Here is a 21,453-nt window from a genome sequence, read left to right as displayed (position 1 = left end):
AGAGATCTTTAAATTTGTTTAATTTGTTTTTGTTTCTTTTAAGCACACATTATAGTTTTCTCTCTGATTATACAATGCAAATCACTCTAGAAAATTCATGAAATGTAGGTTTTTTTTTTTTGAGATGGAATCTCGCTCTGTCGCCCATGCTGGAGTGCAGCGGTGCAATCTCGGCTCACTGCAACCTCTGCCTCCCGGGTTCAAGTGATTCTCCCGTCTGAGCCTTCTGAGTAGCTGGGATTACAGGTGCATGCCTCCATGCCTGGCTAATTTTTGTATTTTAGTAGAGATGGGGTTTCACTGTGTTGTCCAGGCTGGTCTCGAACTCCTGAGCTCAGGCAATCCGCCAGCCTTGGCCTCCCAAAGTGCTAAGATTACAGGCATGAGCCACTGTGCCCGGCCGGAATGTTTTTGAAAACACAAATCAGCTATAAACTCTGGATAGTAAATCTATTTTTGTTCCATTTCTCCCCACTCCCCCTTTATCTCTGCCCTTCCCCACACCTCTAAATTTATATATTGGTTGTCCTAGCTTATTTTTTGTTGTTTATAAGAGAATACCTGAAACTGGGTAATTTATGAAGAAAAGGGCTTTATTTCTTTCAGTTACGGAGCCTGAGAAGTCCAAGGTTGAGGGGCTGCATCTGGTGAGAACCTTCTTACTGGTGAGCACTGTCTGCAGAGGCCTGAGGCAGCATAGGGTATCACCTGGTGAGGGGGCCAAGCGTACTTATTTGGTCTCTCTTCTTAAAAAACCACAGTGCCCACTAATCCATTACTCCGTATATAGATTAATCCATTCATAAGGGAGGAGCCTTCATGACCCAATCACCTTTTGAAGGTCTTACCTCTCAATACTGCCTCATTGGGGATTAGATTTCAATGTGAATTTTGGAGGGGACATTCAAACCATAGAACTGGTCATTTATATACACATATAGACAACATATAACGTTTATTATGAAATTGGAATTCTTGCCTTTATCCCATGCTTTGTCATTAAATGTTCTTCAGAAACAAATGTTTTAATGTCTGTTCATTGTATAGATATATCTTACTTTAACCATTCTTGTATTTTGAAATTTGAGAATTTGAGTTGTTTTTATTTTGCCTCTATTACAGTAAATATTTTTGTATATAAATTTCTATATGTATTCTAAATGATTTTATTAGGAGAAATTTTTGGAAGTGTAATTACCAGGGCAAAGGTATAAGCTCTTCTTGATACTTATTACCTGCTGACTTCCAGACAAGTTATTCAAATTTGCATGTTCCCATTAGGAAAGTGTAGAAGTGCTCCTTCCCCTACAACCTCACTAACCATAGACGTTACCATTTAACAGAAAACAATTACATAGTCTAGAAAAGCATCTTATTGTTTAAATTATATTTCTTAGATTATCAGGTTAAATGTCTTTTCATGGCCCTGAATATTTGTTTCCTTATGTGACCACTCTCCATATGTTTTTATTGACATGAAATGAAATAATAGGTAAACTTTAATTGAGGAAAATATTTTCAGAGGCCTGGTCAGTTTTCATTATTGCCAGTGATGTTACTATTTACCATTCTTTTATAAAATTAGTTTTTAATTATAGTGTAAAATAGTACATTGTTAATGACAAAAGGAGTGTATAATTGATGCTTATTGCTTTGTACTTTTCTTTTTGAGTCAGTTATATTAAGGGTCTCTCAGGATTTTCTTGGCCTCCCATGTATTCTACTGTAGGTTCTGATTATGTGGTGTGAGCCTCTTGCCAACTTCAGCGGCCACTCCATTCTCATCTGCTTCTCCCTCTATCAGTCCTGTGTCTGGGGTGTAATGGTGTTGGCTGATGATAGATTGGTGACTCTTGGTAAGGATGGACTTCTGCCACTATAGCTGCCTTCTGTGTTGTGGCATGAAGGGTTAGTTAGGTGTTCTGTTAGTTAGCTGTGGGAATCATGTCTGACCTTGTGTTGTCAGTAATAGTGGAAGAAAATGCCAGATTTTTATCAACAATGAAAATAATCTAAATTCTATTTTTTATTATAATGAGATTTTGAAATTTTACTTAGTTTAACATTTATGAAACATATGTAATTAAAGCCCTTAGATAGTTGCTGAATGTTTCATATGCTTAAAAAAAGTCATGCCAATTTCTCAGATATATCTCATCTTAAATCTTGATGTCTTTGCAGGAGTTCCATCAGATGCAGGAGTTTGAACATCTTTTATTGCTTACAGTAACTTAACTTTATAGCTGAAGACTTTGTGTGTGTGCTAGTGAAACTCATGCCGGAACGTGTGATTCTGTCTTAGTAAAAGTATGTAATCCTAGTGGGGTAAGTGAGAGATCATTTTTTTTTTCTTGTATTATATGACGATTGGAGATAATTTATGTTTATGTTGTTCTTAATTTTATTTTATACCAGTAAGATTTTCTGCCTTAGAGTTAAATTCAGATGCCCCCATATCTTTACTTGTTAATATTTATCAATTCAGTGCAGTGTGTTTTTTATAAAAAAAGACTTTGAGGTACCCATGCCTGTGGGAATAGTACAAAAACAGCCTGGAGAGTTATACATGAAATCATGCTGGTGATTATCCCTGGGAAAATGGGGCAGGAGTAGTACTGGGTGAAGGAGGGGTGGCTGGAAGGTACTAAGACTTTATTTACAGTGTTCTAAATATTTTACTAAAAACTCTCAAAGGTACATCTGTCAGAATGATAATATTTATTAGTTCTTGGTGGTAGATACACGCATATTTACTTTATTAGTCTGTACTGTTTTATATCTTAAACATTATCCCCAAATTTCAGTTATAATTATTTTTAGTCATCTTGAAACTTAAATTGTCTACATAGTAGAAGTGTCTGACGTGCCATTTATATCTGGTGAAGTTGTCTTCAGATAACTGATTATTATTAAAATTTTGATACTCTTAGAAATATCAGTTATCTCAAAAACAGTTATTTTGTTTCTTGTTCTCATTAACAACTGTTATAGTAAGCACATTGGCTTTTTCAATATTAACTTTTTATTCTGCCTGATTTCTTATCTTCAGTGATTTATTAACTTCAATCTAGTTCCCACAATTATGACTTGTTAAAATGAAAATTGTTATGCTTTAAGCTATAGAATTTTGATATGAGAGAGACAGATGCCAGGCATAATTATTATTTTCTCTTATGTAAAGGATAAAAGGAATAAGGAAGCAAAAATCCCTTTATCTGGGACCCATGGATTGATTTGTTTCAGGGCTTTATTAAATGTATTAGTATAGATATGTCACTTAGTTTTTTTCCTGGTGCCTAGTTAGGATTTTTATATTATTACTTGATAGTTCCCTTTTTTCTTGATATTTTTATGCTAACATGAAATGAAAGGGAGTTGAGGAGACTATAGACACATGTAGGCTCTGGCCTGCACTTGCAGTCTTTAGCACTTTTTGTTAATTGTTAAGATTGTTAACTCTTCGGATAAACGGACAGCGGAGCACAGTGGGAAGAACATAGTATTGAGGACAGAGAAAGCCAGCTGAATCTTGGTTTTGCATTCTACTTATAATTACTGTAGGGAGTTGCATGTTATTTTATATCTTTTAGCAGTAGTATATCCTCTATAAATTGGGGGTTAATAGTATTCGCTTTAATAAGTTGTTATGAGAATTAAATTGGGCTGCCTTATGTAAGCATCTGCATAGTAACTGACAGAATAGCAAATTCTTACAAAATGTTGATCTTTTCCTGCCTTCACTAATGGAAAACGCTTGATGGGAAGTACTGTAACTTAGAGTAAAAGATGTTAGGTTACATGGCATAGATTTATGAGATGCATACAAGTGATTTCCTAAGTTTAAAAGGTGAACATTATATGTAAGATGTCTTTTCTTCTAAAGAAAATACTTTTTTCCTTTGGACTTAAGCAATTGTGAGCCAAGAAAAGCAAAGCCAAACAGTTGCTTCAGTCTTAATTTCTTGTTCATGTTTCCTTATGGTGGGAGGGACTGACATCATGGGTACTATACCTTTGTACTTACATGTAGGAGAAGACAGGCAAGAACCAGAGAAGACAAATGCAGAAGGAAGTTAAGAGCTCTGGGCAGAGGAGAAGCATGGGTGTTCCATCAGGATGTTCTCTAACCCTGTCTTAGCTAGTGTGAAGAAGTTGGATATTTCGCTGATTCTTTTTTTTTGATACAGCAGTAACAGACTGTATTTCATTTTAAAAAACCTAAGCTTATGGCAAGGTTTCTTGCTTGTTTATTTATTTGTTTAGTTATATTTCATCTAATATTTTAAAAACACAATTGCTTTCATTAAATGCTTTAGGACATGTACACATTTAGCAAATTCTCTTTGTTTTCTCCTTAAATGTATGATCAGTGTACTTCCAGATGCATTCAGAATAAAGATCCTGGAAGTCTAAGATACTCTGTTATTCAAGAAATGTTTCCTCAGGAGACTGAGGCAGGAGAATCGCTTGAACCCGGGAGGCGGAGGTTGCAGTGAGCCAAGATCGCACCACTGTACTCCAGCTTGGGTGACAGAGTAAGACTCCATCTGAAAAAACAAAACCAAAAAAAAAGAAATATTTTATCACACTGTATTTAATCAGCCAGCAAAATGGCCATGTAGATTTTAGAAAGATTCTAGCAATTAATGTTAAAGTAACATTAACCCACCATTAAGTAGAAAATGAAATTATTGGGATACTCAATACACTTTCACTTTTTATCAGTTGAGTTTCTCTGATGCTTCTTTGTTCTGAACTTACTAGTTTCTTCTACTTCTATTAAAAGGTTTCCTGAAACTTTTGAGATTCCCTTGCATGAAATAATTTTTTTAATGCATTAAATAGCCTAAAACTGAGGTAAGGGTGGAAGAAAAGCATGTTTAGAGAATTATCTACTGATGCCTATACGCAGAATGTCCGGCTTTCTATTTTGGTGGAGATGTTGAAGATGCCACCTTCTCACGTATCTGTTATTGTAGAATTTGGACCTGTATTACAGCATTTGTTTAATTCTACTGTATTTTAAATCAAGGTACATGAGAGTTGTCAGTGTACACTGAATGAGACCGTCTTATTGTAGGTCATGCTGTGTGTCTTTACCTATGTTCTTATAGTAGAATGGACATTAGGCAAATATTAAGATACCTGCCGGTCCTCACTTTAGAGAATATCTGTGTTTTTCTCATCTACCTTACGGTGTTGTTGGTAGGATTAAGTGAGGTACTAAATGTGAAAATACTTTTAAGATTTGGAAGCATTGCATGAATCCAAGGTATTATTATCACTGGACTTGTAAACATGACCAAAATCATATCTGAGGAATTACTCCCTTAGAGCAGAGAAAACGAAGGAGGGAGAATTACATGGGGAAGTGACTTCTTGTGTTTTTAAGCTATGTATGTAGAAATTACAGTGTACAAAATAACTAATGGGTTGAACATAGACAAGAGATCAAAAGTAAACAGTTATATTAGTCTTTTATTTCTATGCTTTTTCCTGTTTCATTAACCTTGGCCTGTATTTATTTAAAAGGATTTGTGTACATCAATGGCAGAATCATCCAGCGAATCAGATCACTTTCGCTATCGTGATCGATTGAGTCCATGGGCTGCCAGATCAACTCACAGGGGAACTCGAAGTCTTCCTACAGTAGAAGTTACCGAGAAGGTCAACACTATAACAAGTACTTTACAGGTTAGTTTAACAATGGTTACATTTAATAGTATTTAAATAGTTTGAGCTGCTTAATAGTTTCAGTCAGTGGATTAGTTTTCTTGCTGCTGTAACAAATTACTGCAAAGCTAATGTCTTAAAACAACACAAATTATTATCTTAAAGTTTTGTATGTCAGAAGTCAACACTGGTCTCATTGGGTCTTGGAGTGTTGGTCGGGATGTGTTCCTCTCTGGAGGCTCTAAGGGAACAATCTGTTGCTTTGCCTTTTCTGGTTTCTAAAGGCTGCTCACATTTCTTGTCTTGTGGCTGCCTTCCCTCATCTTCAAAGCCAGCAGGGAAGGGTTGGAAGGGTCAAGCCCTTTCACATCCTATGACTTTACTTCTCCTGCCTCCCTTTTCCTCTTTTACGGATGTTTATGATTTCATTGGGTCCACCCGATAATCCAGGAGAACCTCTCCATCTAAAAGTCTTCAATGTAATCACATTTGCAAAATCCCTTTTGCCATGTAAGGTATACATACACAGGTTGCAGGGATTAGGACTTGGATATCTTTGAGGGCCATTATTCTGCCTATGACAGTTGGTAAAGATATTTGAAATATGTGATAGGTGATGGAGAGTGTTTTAGGATAAAGCAGTATTTCTAAATAAAATATTGTGGGAGTGAAACCAGTAGAAATGATGATAGTTTAGCTTCTCATGGGCACGTGCCTTTAGAGAAATTGCTCATTTTGGTGAGGTAGATTATTTGTGGATGAAAATAAAAAGATGCCATTTTGATGTAGAGACTAATTTTTGCCAGCATTTGGAGGTTTGAGTTAAGGCATTTTGCTGCTTTTTCTTAGAAAGGGCTTTAGAAAAGAGGTGGGGGAAGGGTAACATAGCTATATGGGAAAAAAGAAAACTCAGAATGTATTTCCTACTCATTAATCCCTTACCTTTGCCTTAGTCTGGCTAAGCATGGATTTTGGCTTTTAATTGCTTTGGATTAGTATGCTTAGATAAGAAGAAGATAATTTTTGATGGCGAAGGCATGCTTTGATTTGAAAACCAGAAGACCTATCCTTTTTAAACTTATTTAAAGTAACATCATGGGCTGGGCTGGGCATGGTGGCTCATGCCTGTAATCCTAGCACTTTTGGAGGCTGAGGTAGGAAGATCACTTGAGCCAGGAGTTTGAGACCAGCTTTGGCAACATACTTAGACTCTGTCTAAACACAAATTAAGAAAAAAAAAAAATTAGCTGGGCATAGTGCTGTGTACCTGTAGTCCCAGCTAATCAGGAAGTTGAGGCAGTAGAATTCCTTGAGTCCAGGAAGCTGCGGCTGCAGTGAACCATGATCATGCCACTTTGCTCCAGCCTGGGTGGCAGAGCAAGACCCTTTCTGATCAATAAGTAAGTAAGTAAAGTAAGTAAAATGTAAGTAAAGTAAGATAACAATGCAATTTTGCAGTACGAATTCTTGTACTTTCCCAACACTGAGACACATTAATAGGTATATATTTTTGAGAGAAATATCTTGATTAATCTCCCAGGTAAAATCTAGCATATTTAGATGAGAACCATTTCTATTGTGATGAAAATTAAATTTGTTATTTTTCTTCTCATCAAGTTCTGAGGTAAAAGAATAGTTGAAATAACATTGCTCTTAATGATTTTCTTCTCTCGCACAGTCTACTAGATTTGCTGTTTCAGGATTCCTTTTCTATAAAGAGAGTGTGAATTGGTTGAGGGGCACAAATTGAAAATTGTGATTCTAAGAATTAATGGTTTGTTGCCAACTTACTAGGGGACCTTGAATAACGATTTACATTATGTGCTGCAGATATTACACAAGTAAATTGCAGTCGGATTTGGGTTTCTCTCAGTGGTGTTAAGATTTACTTAATATGTATGAAGTACATTGATATTCAACTTAGCCATGATAAAATTTATACATTTTACAAACTGTTGACTTAGTTGATTGACATACTACTAAGATCGATTAGGAAAAAAAGTATTTGGAATAATTAATTCAGTCAATTTTCTTTCTCAGGATACCAGTCGGAACCTGCGACAAGTGGACCAGATGCTTGGACGATACCGAGAATACAGTAATGGACAGGCGGGTGCGATAGAACATGTGAGAAACTACATATGTTTGCATTTTCTCCTACCCAACATTTTGGGAATGAAGTGTTTTGGGGAATGGGGATGTGAGCTAAAGGAAATAACCATTGTGAAGCACTTTAGATTTTAAACTAATTTTTTGTTTTATAGTTTAAATTTAGGTTAGCTTGTCAGATGGATTGCTAACTAGCTTATATAAATTAGATTCTATTGAATTTGAAGGCTTTACGTCAGAGAGAGAGAGGAATTCAAGATATAAATTTAATGGAGACTTGGTAAACTTAGACCATGGAGAAACCCCTCATGCAGAGTTAAGAATTTCAAGGATGGTTTATTTTCAAGTAATAAGTGTTCATTGTTAAAACAAAAAATGAAAAATTCCTCTCTCAAAGCCCCTTTTGAATTTTTTAAAATTTCAGTTGCTTTAATGGAACAAATGGTTTTTTGGTTTCATGGATGAATTGTATAGTGATGAAGTCTGGGATTTTAGTGTACCTGCCAGCCACAGAGTGTACATTGTACCCAATAGTTTTTCATCTTTTACCCTGCTCCCAGCCTTCTCCCTTCTGAGTCTTCAATGTCCATTATACCACGCTGTATCCCTTTGTGTACGCATAGCTTAGCTCTCATTTATAAGTGAGAACAAGTGGTATTTTGTTTTTCATTCCTTAGTTACTTCACTTAGGATAATGGCCTCCAATTCTATCCAGCCTCCCTTTGAGCCCCACTCAAAAAAGAGGGTAACAATTTTGAGATCTTCATGTTTCCAAACATTTTCTATGTATTTGCAAGCATATGTACGATTTGCTTTAAAAATGGAATCGTATTAAATATAATGTTATACAACGTTTTAAAATTTAATAATGCGTATCACTTTCCATGTAAGTTTGTGTAGCACTACTTCATTGTTTTGAATGGTTATACAGTATTCCATAGTATGAATGTATCTAGTTTTTCTTCTTCTTATAAACATATAGCAATGACCATTATTATACACACCCATATATATGTCTTTGTAATCCTGTAGGATTGCTAGAAGTAGAATTGCAGGGTTAAAGGATATGTGCATTTAAAAATTTGCTGCACATTTCAAAATTGCCCTTTCAAGGATGTTCCAGTTTATACTTACTTTACATGGGGATGTAAGAAAGAAATGTACTTCAGAGTTCTGGAATAAAGTTAATAATGCATTTTTAATTAATGTGTTGCTAATTCTATCTTCTACCTTTCTTTCCTTTGGAATTGCTTACTCCTATCCTGTAAACTCTTGGAAAAGCAATTAAATTTATTCCTTCATGTTTCCAATGATGGGTATATATACAATGTAATGAAAACACTAAAATCACATTGTGTGTGTAGCTATCATTGGAAATATGAAGGAATAATAATTGTTTTATACATACCTGTGTTGTATTGAATTGTCACGTAACTCCCAAGTTGTAATTGATGACTGGTTTCTTTTTTTTTTTTTTTTTTTTTTTTTTTTACAAAGTAAAGGTATAGTCATCATTAATCACTTGTAATTGTAAGCTAATTGGGTGTAGGGAAACATATCTTCTCTTATAAGGGTTTCTACTATTTTTATTTAGAAAATGAGTTCGGACATCCTTGTATTTACAGCATTTTTATGATTTATGATGTACTTGACTAATGGAGCTCTATAGACTTTGTTATATTTGAGTAGCTCATGAAATGTTTCAGATTCATTACCTTATTAATAATGGGAATTGAGTCTTTGCTTTTTAATTTATTAGTGAAAAACTGAAAACATTCTTGTTAACCATTAGCAGAGTATAGTCCTCCTTTGTAAAGTTGAGTATTAGATCCTTACTTAGGGTATCAAATTTCCTTTGAATTGGGCAGTTGGGAAGTTAAATTATGTATACCCAATTTTAGGTATGATATATTCCATAGCAGTAAATATTGTAATGTTAAGAAAGCAGTTTTCAGTGAGGGACCCATTGTCATCAAGTCTCTTTGGTAGGCCTAGAGTTGAATAATGCTGAACTTTCTGAGGGAATAGTTTTTTTTGTTTTTTTTTTTTGAGATGGAGTCTTGCTCTGTCACCAGGTTGGAATGCAGTGGCGTGATCTCAGCTCACTGCAACCTCCGCCTCCCAGGTTTAAGCAATTCTCCTGCCTCAGCCTCCTGAGTAGCTGGGACTACAGGCACATGCCACCATGCCCAGTTAATTTTTCTAGTTTTAGTAGAGATGGGGTTTCACCATGTTGGTTGGGATGGTCTCGATCTCCTGACCTCGTGATCCGCCTGCTTCAGCCTCCCAAAGTGCTGGGATTACAGGCTTGAGCCACCGCGTCCTGCCCGGGAGTGGTTTTATAAATGGGAAGTAAATAAACTCAACAGATATTTCCATTTGAGTTGTAAATACATTTTTAGGAAATGACAAACTCTTTTAAATACCTTCTCCAGATTAAAGCATTCTATTTCATCATTCTGTTTATTTTTTACTTTTATTGTCATTGCCTTTAATCATAATAATAAAAGGTGTCATTTACTGAATAACCAAATCTGCCTCAGGCACTGTTCTAATTGTTTTACATAGATTATCTTATTTCATCCACAAAATAAAACATGTAAGAAAGTTATCTGATGGGATGTGAAAGATGCAGACAGGAGTGGGGGCAGAAGTGAAAGTAGTACAGCAGAGGAAAGCAAATGAAGCTTTTCTTTGGTCCTTCTGAATCACAATATTTCTATTTTTAAATTTTTATTTATTTACTTATTTTGAGACAGAGTCTGACTGTGTTATCCAGGCTGGAGTGCAGAGGTGCAATCACAGCTCACTGTAACCTTGAACTACTGGGCTTAAGTAATCATCCCACCTCAGCCTCCTGAGTAGCTGGGACTCCAGTTGTGTACCACCATACCTGGCTACTTTTTACTTTTTAATTTTTTAGTAGGGATGGGATCTTACCGTGTTGGCCAGGCTGGTCTTGAACTCCTGGGCCCAAGTGATCCTTCTGCCTTGGCCTCCCAAAGTGCTGGGATTACAGGCATGCGCTACCATACCCGGCCTGAATTATAATGTTTTTAATGATCACTTCTGTTTTTTGGAGTACCCATTGTTGCCCAGATGATCTCCTTTCATAGATTTAGGTTGCAATGTAGTCAATCCTTTTGAGTTTTATATGCATTCTTTTTCAGTTCATTAACCTTGAGTTACATTTTGTTTCTAATCAGAGTTTTTCCAAATAGAGACATCAAAAGGCTTTCGGAGATCTCTGTGACAATTTTAAAACTTAGTATTTTATTTTCATGGTAATGTAAAAGCATCTACAGTTATTTTTCAATTCATTTATATATCAGTTTCCAAAATAATTGATTTCCTACATCTTCTTATGGTGACCAATGACTTTTTTACCCCTTGAGTATCATTATTAACTTATAATTTATGCATATTTAAAGTGTTTTCATCCATTGGAGTTAATGTTTTTATTTATGCTCAAATTGTTTTATCTTTGGCTAGAGGAAGCCTACTACATGCTTAAATCTGAAAAAGCATGTCTTGATGATTTGGATAAACTACCTGTGTTAGTCCATTCTTGCATTGCTATAAAGAACTACCTGAGACTGGGTAATTTATAAAGGAAAAAAGTTTCATTGGCTCACTGTTCCACAGGCTGTACAGGAAGCAGCTTCTAGGGAGGACTCAGGAAACGTACAATCATGGCAGAAGGCAAAGGGGAAGCACACATGTCACATGGCCAGAGTAGGAGCATGGGAAGGAGCGGAGAGGTGCTACACATTTTTAAACAACCAGATCTCATGATAACTCACTCACAGTACAGTACCAAGTGGGGATGGTGCTAGACCATTCAGAAGAACTCTGCTCCCATGATCCAGTCACTTCTCACCAGGCTCCACCTCCAACACTGGGGATTATAATTGAACATGAGATTTAGGTGAGGACACAGATCCAAACCATAGCCATTCAATTCCAGTGCCCAAATTTTATTTGCATTTATACTGGTACACAGTAGTTTCCATTGTTTCAGGTTAATATCAAAAGAACAGAGGGTGAAAGAATAGACCTAATCTTTAAATAATGCATTTATATCAAGAGAGGTATTGATATACGTTATGTTCTGTGATGTCCATTTTACAGTATTTCAGACAGGGGAAAGTGGGGGAAAATAGGATCATCATTTGGTATCTGGTGAGGTAGTCCTACTAGACTCGAAAGAATTTACAACATTGTAGTTAGTACCACAGTCTTGGGTGAGATTGATTAATTTTAGGAAAATAATATCATCCATCATAGAAAATTAATGTTAGATTGAGTTTTATTAATATTATTTTGTTTTTATTTAATTTTGTTTGGTTCGGCTTTACACCTAGTAAGGTGTTATGATCCGAAAGAGTTTAAAACAATTTTTATGACTTCATACTTTATCTCTTTATTTCTTGGTTTTTGTGTTTTAGGAGTTACCAAATCGGCTCCATACATCATTAAATTTTGTGCAGTGTCTGTTGTGTTGTGTTGTGACTACTTCAAGTGTAGATTTTAATTCTATTACATTTTTAGTTTTATGTTTTAGATGCAAGAATTGTTTTTGCCATAATGCTTGGAAGAGTAATTTAAAATAGCCTTTATTTCATTCATCTCCCTTTATATTACATAATTTTATTTTTTGGACCTTATAAATCATCCTGTTCATCTTCAATGGCTTTGGATATATCTTTTTAGAGTTTTAAAATGGGGTTGACAAATCGTTTTTGTAATTTTTGTATTTTTGAAATAGTTTTTGAACATCTTTTATTCTTCTTAGATTTTGGGGAAATGTTTCATTTCTCTTGTTCTTTAATGTTCTTCTGTATGTCTCATGGTAGCTTTTTTTCTTTTGGTGGCAGGGAGTGTGTGTGTGTGTGTGTGTGTGTGTGAAAATTCATTTTATTTCTCAGCTTTTAGTTACAGCTTAGGATTTGTTAGCAAATAAGCCTACATAAAAAGGATGCTGGCAAGATCTGCTTTTGGCATTGATAGATAAGATTATTTTCGATCAATTCTTCTACTGAGAACAACTAGAAACATGAAAAAAAAAGTAAAAAAATAATATTATGAATCCATCAAAAAACTACTAAGGCAGTAAGGAATTTTGTAGTCAGGATCTGGCAAAAAACGTAAGTCCAGAAGGGTAAGTCTTATATTTGGGACTTTTTTCCTCCTTCAAGGTGATAGCTGATTCCTAAAGAGGCGGATTAAAAGCAGAGAGGCTAGGATCAGAGTTATCAATCAACTTAAGAGGCTTGGAAGAGCAAAACTGGAGTTCAGGAGCCTTTCAGCTTTAATGGAGACCCCAAAGGGTGACAGTATAGGCAAAGTGGTGAATTGGAAATGAGAAGTGATAAACTGAAAATAGAACAGCCTTCATAGTAACAGAAGCCTGTCCTCGAACCACTCAATTCCTAAGTGGATTGAGGTGATTTGATATTGCTAGTGACCCTAACCTGACTTTCTGTTAGAAACAGAACCAGATTTTTCTGAAGAAAGATGTCATCCTCTTGAACTTTAAATTATCTCTACAGCTTTTCATGTAAAATGTCTATCACATGATAAGGAATACACAGACATAAGAGAATATAAAAGGTGTCTGAAAACCAAGGGAAGAAGCAGACAATAGAAAAATATATGGGACTATAAGGTAACCATGAATAACATGTTTAAAAAATTAAAAGAATTAAGAGATTTGGAAAATAATTGAAAACTAAAAGGAACCAAATGAAAATTTCAGAAACTGAAAAATAACATAAGTAAATAACCAACTGACCTTTAATGAATGAAGTGAACAATAGCTTGTATATAGTTGAAAGAGAATTCATGAATTGAAAGACAAAGTAGCATAAGATATCCAAAAAGATTGGAAGAATGAAAGATTGAAAAAATATGGAAAAGAGAAAAGAAGACATACAGCATTTGGTAAAAAGGTATAACTGAAACGCAGTTGTATTTCCAGAAGGAGAGGGGAGAGAGAATGAGGCAAAAACAATGTTTGAAAAGATGATGCCTGAGAATTTACAACATATGAAATTTATTAAGCTATGGATTTTCTGATCTCTATGGATCAAAAATGGAATAAATGCAAATAAAACTGTACATAGTGATACATAATAAAACCACTGACAAAGGTAAAGAGAAAATCTGAAAAATAGCCAGAGCTAAAAAGGCAGATTACCTTCAAAAAGAAGCAGTAGTAAGAAATGATAGCTGACTCTGCTTTCAAAAGGATACTGAAATTGAGTTTAGCTTGAAAGATGGAAATAATAAACACAGCAAACGTTAAGAGAGCTGATTTTATATTTTTGTTCTGACACTAATTTGTATGATCTAAAGTCACTTTATATTTCTAGTCTGTTTCTCATGTTACAGTTTGAATTTGAGCTTTTAAGCTTTAACATTGTTTAGTTTTATTCTGATAATTTTGTCATAGATTACTGATATACTACTTTGTGGTCACTGCATAAGATCTCTGGTCCACTTATGTGTTATTTTACGTATGTGTAAATTACTCTGAAGGTAAACCTTGATTTTCCTGGGCATCATAGTATGTTTTGTGGATTGATGCTGAGTTGTTTTTTTATTTTTATTTTTTTATTTTTTGAGACAGAGTCTCACTTTGTCACCCATGCTGCAGTGCAGTGGCGCAATCTCAGCTCACTGCAACCTCCGCCTCCCAGGTTCAAGCAGTTCTCTTGCCTCATCCACCCGAGTAGTTGGGATTACAGGCGCCCGCCACCATGCCCGGCTAATATTTTGTATTTTAGGAGAGACGAGGTTTCACCATGTTTGCCAGACTGGTCTTGAACTCCTGACCTAGTGATCTAGCCATCTCGGCCTCCTAAAGTGCTGGGATTACAGGCGTGAGCCAACGCGCCCAGCCAATGCTGAGTCTTAGAGCTGGCTGGTGAATACTCAAGGCAGGATGGTATCGTACATATCCCAGTTTAGGGAAGGAGGAAACAGAGGGATGTGGAAATCCTCTTTTTTTTTTTTTTTTTTTTTTTCTTACAGAAATGAGAGGGACAAAAGAAGTAGATTCCTGAAATTCTAACTCTACTTCTTTTAATACGAATTGTTTCAATTTTAGTTCTCCAGAACAGCCAAATCCAAACAGCCAGACTGAAAAAGGATTTGCTTTGTTTGTGACTCATATTCTGTTTCATCTGTGCTTTTCCTTCAGTTGAGGTTCCTTTCTTTCCGCTCGTTTCCCCAACTAAAGCAACTTGTTCTTCCCATAAATGGTGTTCTACCTTTTAACACTGGCTATATTTAGGAAACCCTGTCTTCTCAGTGAATCGTTTGGTTTATATAGAATGTCAAATTCTGTTTAAATAGTTATAGATGACTTGTTCCATGGATCCATGCATTATGTTTAAAATGATTACTTTCTATTCATCCTTGAATAAGATATCTAGACCCGAAGTTTCCCAGCAATTCAAGATGTATGGATTTTCTTCAGCTTTACTCTTTTTTTCCCTCGGGTCTTAGTCGAATCCTATTCTCAGGTCTGTAATTGTTTACAGCTCTGAACATTATTCTCAGTATTTAGCATGTTTTTATTTAATGTAGCTTTTTAAGTCTAAAGATATGTTTTTGTATGTCCCCTGTTGGCTGACTCCTTAATAAACTGAATAAAGCATTTGGACAACTGTAGTTTTTAGTGTGTACTGGCAGTCTGATATCTGACCCAATCATTTTCTGGGATTTGAAGCCTTTGAATGACTGAAAGAGGTATTCTGCTAATACAGTTGGACGGTGTACATTGTTTCAGTAGCAGCTGTCACTGTGACAGCTGTTTAGTTTCCTATTTGTTGTAGACCTGGAGTTTCTGAAGGAATGTTTAGAAGGGAGGAAAGTTTTCTGTCTTCTTTCAGTTGTGTTGACCTTGTTATGTTTCTTCACATGAGTAGTGCACCAATTAGACATTTCAATTTGGTTTTGTAAGCCCTTACACAGTAGATATCTTTTCCACATCTGGCAATAAAAAATGGAATAGGTAGTGACAGATGCCTTTTAAAACCAGATTTTAGTATTGGTTCTTGAAATATTTGTATTTACTACTTTTATATTTTAAACATAGTTTAACATTTTCTGATATATTTTTTTGGGGGAACCCAGATATTTCAGAAATAGCTTTGAAAATCTTTGGTCTATTTGTATTTGGAAGTTGTTTAGGAAGAATAACGCTTCATTCATTATATTCTTTAAATTAGTTAAAAGAAAGCTTGGAACAATCAATTGACCAACTCCGGAGTCAACGTTTACTGAGAAACTCAGGAGGGAGAAGTATTTCTGTTACAAGTTTGAGTGCAAGTGACCTTGATGGTGGCACTGGGCCAGGTAAACACTTCAAATGTTCTAGAAAACAATTTTTTGTTTTAATAATATTTTTGAAGTAGATATTGAATACATTTAATTTTTGGAGAAATATGACCCACGCATAACTTCACGCAGATTGGATGATAGAACATGTAGTTGTCCAGGATTTTATAGTACATAAGTTGAAATATATTAAAGGATCTTTGTTGTTATATTGTTTTTTTCCTTAGACTCTGTAGACCACATTAGAGCTTTACCTGACAAAAACCTGGATTTAATTGTCTGCTGCCAAAGAATCAAAACAAATACATAAATAAGATTCACTATGTGATACACTTTTTAGGTTAAGTATCTTGTCCTAGCATAATACATTTCACATGTCTTATGAAATATCCTGTGATACTTGTTAAGACCAGATGAATTTTAGTCTTGGCATGCAGGTGGATATGAATGACTAGCTTAAAGGTTATGACCGTTTGTCCTAATTAATCTTACTTACACTTTTGTATAGCACTGAGATTCATGTTTGAATCGAAAAGCCTGCAGTAAGGGAAGACGATTTAGATAATTGAACATTGAACATTGGTACCTTACATTGTTAATATTACTGTTGATTGTGATCAAAATGATTAAAAATTGGGTACTTTTTCTGTAGTTTTTATTTTTATATGCTGTTCAGATTGTAGATTACGTAGTTTTAAAAATTGTGTTTTTTAGTATTAAGTTATATTAAGGGGTCATACAAGTTTTTTATTTAGCAATTCATTATTTTTATATGAGCAAATATGTTGCTTCTTTGGAAAGTATAGCAAATTGAAACTTTGGAGTGTTCTATTTCCAGGTTATTTCTGTTTTTCATTTTATCTGCTTTAAGAGCACAATTAATGCTAATTTGGTGGAACTTTATAGCCATAGCAAGATAGTTGGGAAATAGTCTGGGTTAGGGACATATGTATATGTATATCCATCTCTGCCTTGTTTGTACTGAGTAAAATTTTAGATGGTCTCTTCTATGCAGTGTTTTAATACCTTCCCTTTTCTTTCACTTGTGAAGAGAGCCATCGTTTTCCACCTACCTCACCTCTCAAGGACTATGGGGATCCACTGGGTATTAAACGAAATACCAGATCAAGAACTGGTGTCCGCTTTGTTCAAGAGACTGATGATACGACTCAGGTACTTTGTACAATTCTGTGATTTGTGTGCAGTATTTCCTTATGTTTCTATTGTATATAGATGACTAACACTTGAACTTTAAGTTTATATTTTAACCAATTTGATCATTAGTAACTTTATACTCATCCCTTGATTTTGAACCAAGTAAATGACTTTATTTTACTTTTTATTATTTTTTTCTTATTGAAAAATCATAGTTGTATACATTAATGGGGTATAATAAGATGTTTTAATATATGTATACAATGTGGCATGATTAAATCAAGTTAACATCTATCACTTTGCTTATCTATCATTTTTTATGGTGAGACATTTGAAATTTATTCTGTCAGTGATTTTGAAATATATAGTACGTTATTATTGACACTGGTCACCCTGATGTGCAATGAATCTCAAAACCTATCCCTCCTGTCTGTCTGAAACTTTGGACTGTTTGATCAACAACTCCCCTTTCTCTCTCTTCACCCCCTCTCCCCACCACCTTCTGGTAACCATTATTCTCTATATTTCTATGAGTTCAACTTTATTAGAGTTCATACACAAGTGGGATCATATAGTATTTGTCTTTCTGTGCCTGGCCTTTTTTACTTAACATAATATCTTCAGATTCATCCATGTTTTTGCAAATGACAGGATTTCTCCCTTTTTAAAGGCTGAATAGTATTGCGTGGTGTATATATACTACATTTTCTGTATCCATTCATTCACTGATAGATGCTTAGGTTGTCTGCAGATGTTGGCTATTGTGAATAATGCTGCAATGAACATGAGAGTGCAGATATCCCTTTGACACATTGATTTTAGTAGCTTTGGGGATATATCCAGAAATGGGATTAATGGGTCATATGGTAGTCTTAGTTTTTGAAGACCCTCCATACAGTTTTCCATAATGGCTGTACTAATTTACATTCCCACCAACAGGGTACAAGAGGTCGCTTTCCTCCACGTCCTGTCCAACACTTATCTTCCATCTTTTTGATAAAAGCCATTTTAGCAGGTGTGAGGTGATATCTCATTGTGGTTTCAATTTGGATTTTCCTAAAGTTTACTGATGGTGAATATTTTAAAAAATGTACCTATTGACCATTGTTATGTCTTCTTTTGAGAAGTGTCTGTTCAGGTCCTTTGCCCATTAAAATTTTTTTTTTTTTTGGCTATTGAGTTGTTTGAGTTCCTTACATATTTTGGATATTAATGCCTTGTCAGACATACGGTTTGCAGATATTTCTCCCATGCTGTGGATTGTCTCTTCACTTTATTGTTTCCTTTGCTATACAGAAACTTTATAGTTTGATGTGATCCCATTTGCCTGTTTTTGCTTTTGCTGCCTGTGCTTTTGGGGTCATCATATCCAAGAAATCATTGTCTAAAGTCATGGAGCTTTTCTCCTACGTTTTCTTCTAGTGGTTTTATAGTTTCAGGTCTTGTATTTAAGTGTTTTGTCCATTTTGAGGTTTTTTTTGTGTGTTATAAGATAAGGGCCTAATTTCATTATTTTGCATGTATGTGCAGTTTTGCCGACACAATTTATTGAAGAGACTATCCTTTCCCATTGTGTGTTTTTAGCACCTTCATAAAAAATCAGCTAACCACAAATGTGTGGATTTATTTCTGGGTTTTCGCCTCTGTTCTTAGGTTGATGCATCTGTTTTTTGCCAGTACCGTGCTGTTTTGATTACAAGCACTTTATAATGTTTTGAGATTAGGGAGTATACTGCCTCCAACTTTGTTCTTTTTTTGCTTAGGATTGTTTTGGCTATATGGGGTCTTTTGTCATTCTATGTGAATATAAGATTGTTAATATAGGATTTTTCAAGTAAACTAGTTTATTTTCAATGTACAAATCATCTTCCTTTGTTTTGAGTTTTGTTATGGAAGATTATATCTTGCAGAACATTTAAAAATGAGCTTAATTGGACATGTTCTGTTTCCTTTCTTGTTCAGCACATTTTTCCGTAAGCCCTGCTAAGTCAGCTACTTTCTCTTTTACTAAGTTTGGTTTAGTATGACCAAGTTAATCTTTGTGTGGTTGATCTACTGATTTTCCTACCGTTAGTGTTTTTCTGATTGTTGAATCATTGATAGAGCCATTTGCTATTAAGTAAGAAATTCCATACTTTATGTATTCACTAAAGATTTCTGAAGTACTAGTTGTGTGGAAATCTTTTTCTGCTTCTTTAAAGTTCTCTGCAGAGCGGTAATTTCTCCTTTTGTTGTCTTAAGTAGCTAAATTAAATCGAAAAGGGCTGGGGGAGTTCTGCACTTTGACCTTTTTGTTTTGGTAGTTTTAGGATTAGGTACTCAAAGTGTATCTTAAGATACTGATCTGTAGCTGTCACTTGTTACTGCATAGACAACAAAATCAAATGTATTAGAAGACACCCTGTGGAAACTTTTCCTTGGCAATGTTATTTTTTTGATAGTTGCACCTTGCAAGCATGGACTATATGATGAAGCCCAGAACAGAGAACAATATCTTAACATTATTCATTTACTGTTTCCTTCTGTTTATTTAATGTCTCTGTTATTGGGATAATGCTTACACTTGGAAACAGTGATGAGCAGAAACCTTGTCTTTTAATACGTTTATAATCTAGAGGAGGAGCTCGATATTAAATAAATACATAAATACAACCTTATTTATGAACTGAGATGCATGCTATAGTGAAAAGATGCATAAGGCTACAGAATTGTATGGTAGAGAACATGCCCCAGACAAGGAGGGCTTCCTGAAGAAAGGCTGACTGAGCTGAGATCTGAAAGTTGAGTAAGAGTCATTCCAGGTAGAACAAATAGCTTGGCAGGAGGGAAGATAGCCCCTATGAGCAATTTAAAGAAGGCCCACGAGGCTAAACAAGTATGAAGGGCTGAGATTATGTAGAGCTGTGTGACAGGGCTGACAAAATTATTTTGAAAAGATCACTCTGGCTGTAGTGTGGAACATGGAGTCAATGTGGGTGAACCAATTAGAAGGATTTTACTGTGCTCTGGGTGTGGATTGATGGTCACTTGGGTTAGGATAGATGGAGTCGGAGAGAAGGAGGTAGAATTAAACGCGTTTTGGTGTAGAAAATGGAAAGGTCTTGAAAATTAGATAGCCATGTGGGGAATGTAGCAGTGAGTGAAAAGGAAGTGTCAAGGATGCATCCCCGGATTTCTGGTTTGCTAAATTGGAAAATCATGGTTGCAAAACTTAAGTTTTTCATTCACTGTACTACTTCACTCCTTTCTTTTTATGGTTCTTCCTCATTAAGTTCATTCTCAAAATTACCCTTAGCTCCACTTGACTGTGTACTTTCTTCATGCCCCCGTAAAGAATTTGTGGTTTGTTTACATATCTGGCTCTCGTATGAGATTGTGAACCACTTCTCAGTAGCTGGCACTGATAAATTGCTTAATGTGCATTTGTTGAAATGAATCAATCTGTTGTTACTTTAAGTCTGTTTAATGTAGTTTTATAAATAGTATGATTTATATTCAGCATATATATTTACAGTTAAAGTTACAATAATGAGAATGAATACCATATAACGCCCACCCAGGCCACTAAGTAAAGCATTATTATACCCCCAAGCCTCTTTTATACTCCATCTTTTCCCAAGGGGTATCCACTATCCTGACTTCATACATGTCATGACACTGTTTCTGCTTTAAAAAACAATTTTTTTTTTATATTTTAAATTTTTACTACCTACATCTTATTTAGTGTTGCTTGCCTTTAAACTTCATGTAAATGGGATACTACTATAATCTTTTGTAACTTCTTATTTTACTTGATGTTATGTTTTTGACATTCAACTTTACTAACGCGTAGGTATCTTTGATTGTTTCATTTTCATTGCTGTATACCACAATTTATTTATCTTGGTGTACATTTGGTTTCTCATGTTCTCATTATGAATAATGCTGCACCATACTTTCTTGTACATGGTTCCAAGTGTACATGAGCAAGAGTTTCTCTACAGCAGGGGTTGGCAAAGTAAGGCATTGTAGGCTGATAGAATAAAATTTTGTTGTAATTCAGCCACGCTTATTTGTTTACAGTTACTTTTGCGCTACAGTGGCAAGATTAACTGTGACAGAGACCGTACAGCTTGTAATCCTGGCATAGTCGCTATTGGGCCCTTTACAGAAAAAGTTGGCAGACCGGTT

At 35.2% G+C, this 21,453-nt stretch overlaps 1 protein-coding gene across 9 annotated transcripts in view; it reads left to right on the top strand.

Annotated features, from left to right (window-relative positions):
• CEP128 (centrosomal protein 128) overlaps positions 1–21,453 on the top strand; it is a 442,691-nt gene that overhangs the window by 19,779 nt on the left and 401,459 nt on the right. For 7 of the 9 annotated variants that reach the window (XM_073011225.1, XM_073011227.1, XM_007987482.3 and 4 more), the window contains 5 exons: positions 2,182–2,325; positions 5,533–5,694; positions 7,714–7,800; positions 16,020–16,146; positions 17,180–17,301. In XM_073011225.1, coding sequence (XP_072867326.1) covers positions 5,548–5,694; positions 7,714–7,800; positions 16,020–16,146; positions 17,180–17,301 — 483 coding nt within the window. In that variant the 5' untranslated portion in view covers positions 2,182–2,325; positions 5,533–5,547. Of the gene's footprint in view, positions 1–2,181; positions 2,326–4,384; positions 4,536–5,532; positions 5,695–7,713; positions 7,801–16,019; positions 16,147–17,179; positions 17,302–21,453 lie in introns of those variants that run through there. The other 2 variants (XM_037984338.2, XM_073011226.1) reach the window with 2 other exon arrangements.

Source organism: Chlorocebus sabaeus, chromosome 24 (assembly GCF_047675955.1).
Source record: "Chlorocebus sabaeus isolate Y175 chromosome 24, mChlSab1.0.hap1, whole genome shotgun sequence".
Taxonomy (NCBI): Eukaryota; Metazoa; Chordata; class Mammalia; order Primates; family Cercopithecidae; genus Chlorocebus; species Chlorocebus sabaeus.
The sequence above is the reverse complement of the archived record's forward strand: the minus strand, read 5'-3'. Positions and strand labels throughout refer to the sequence as shown.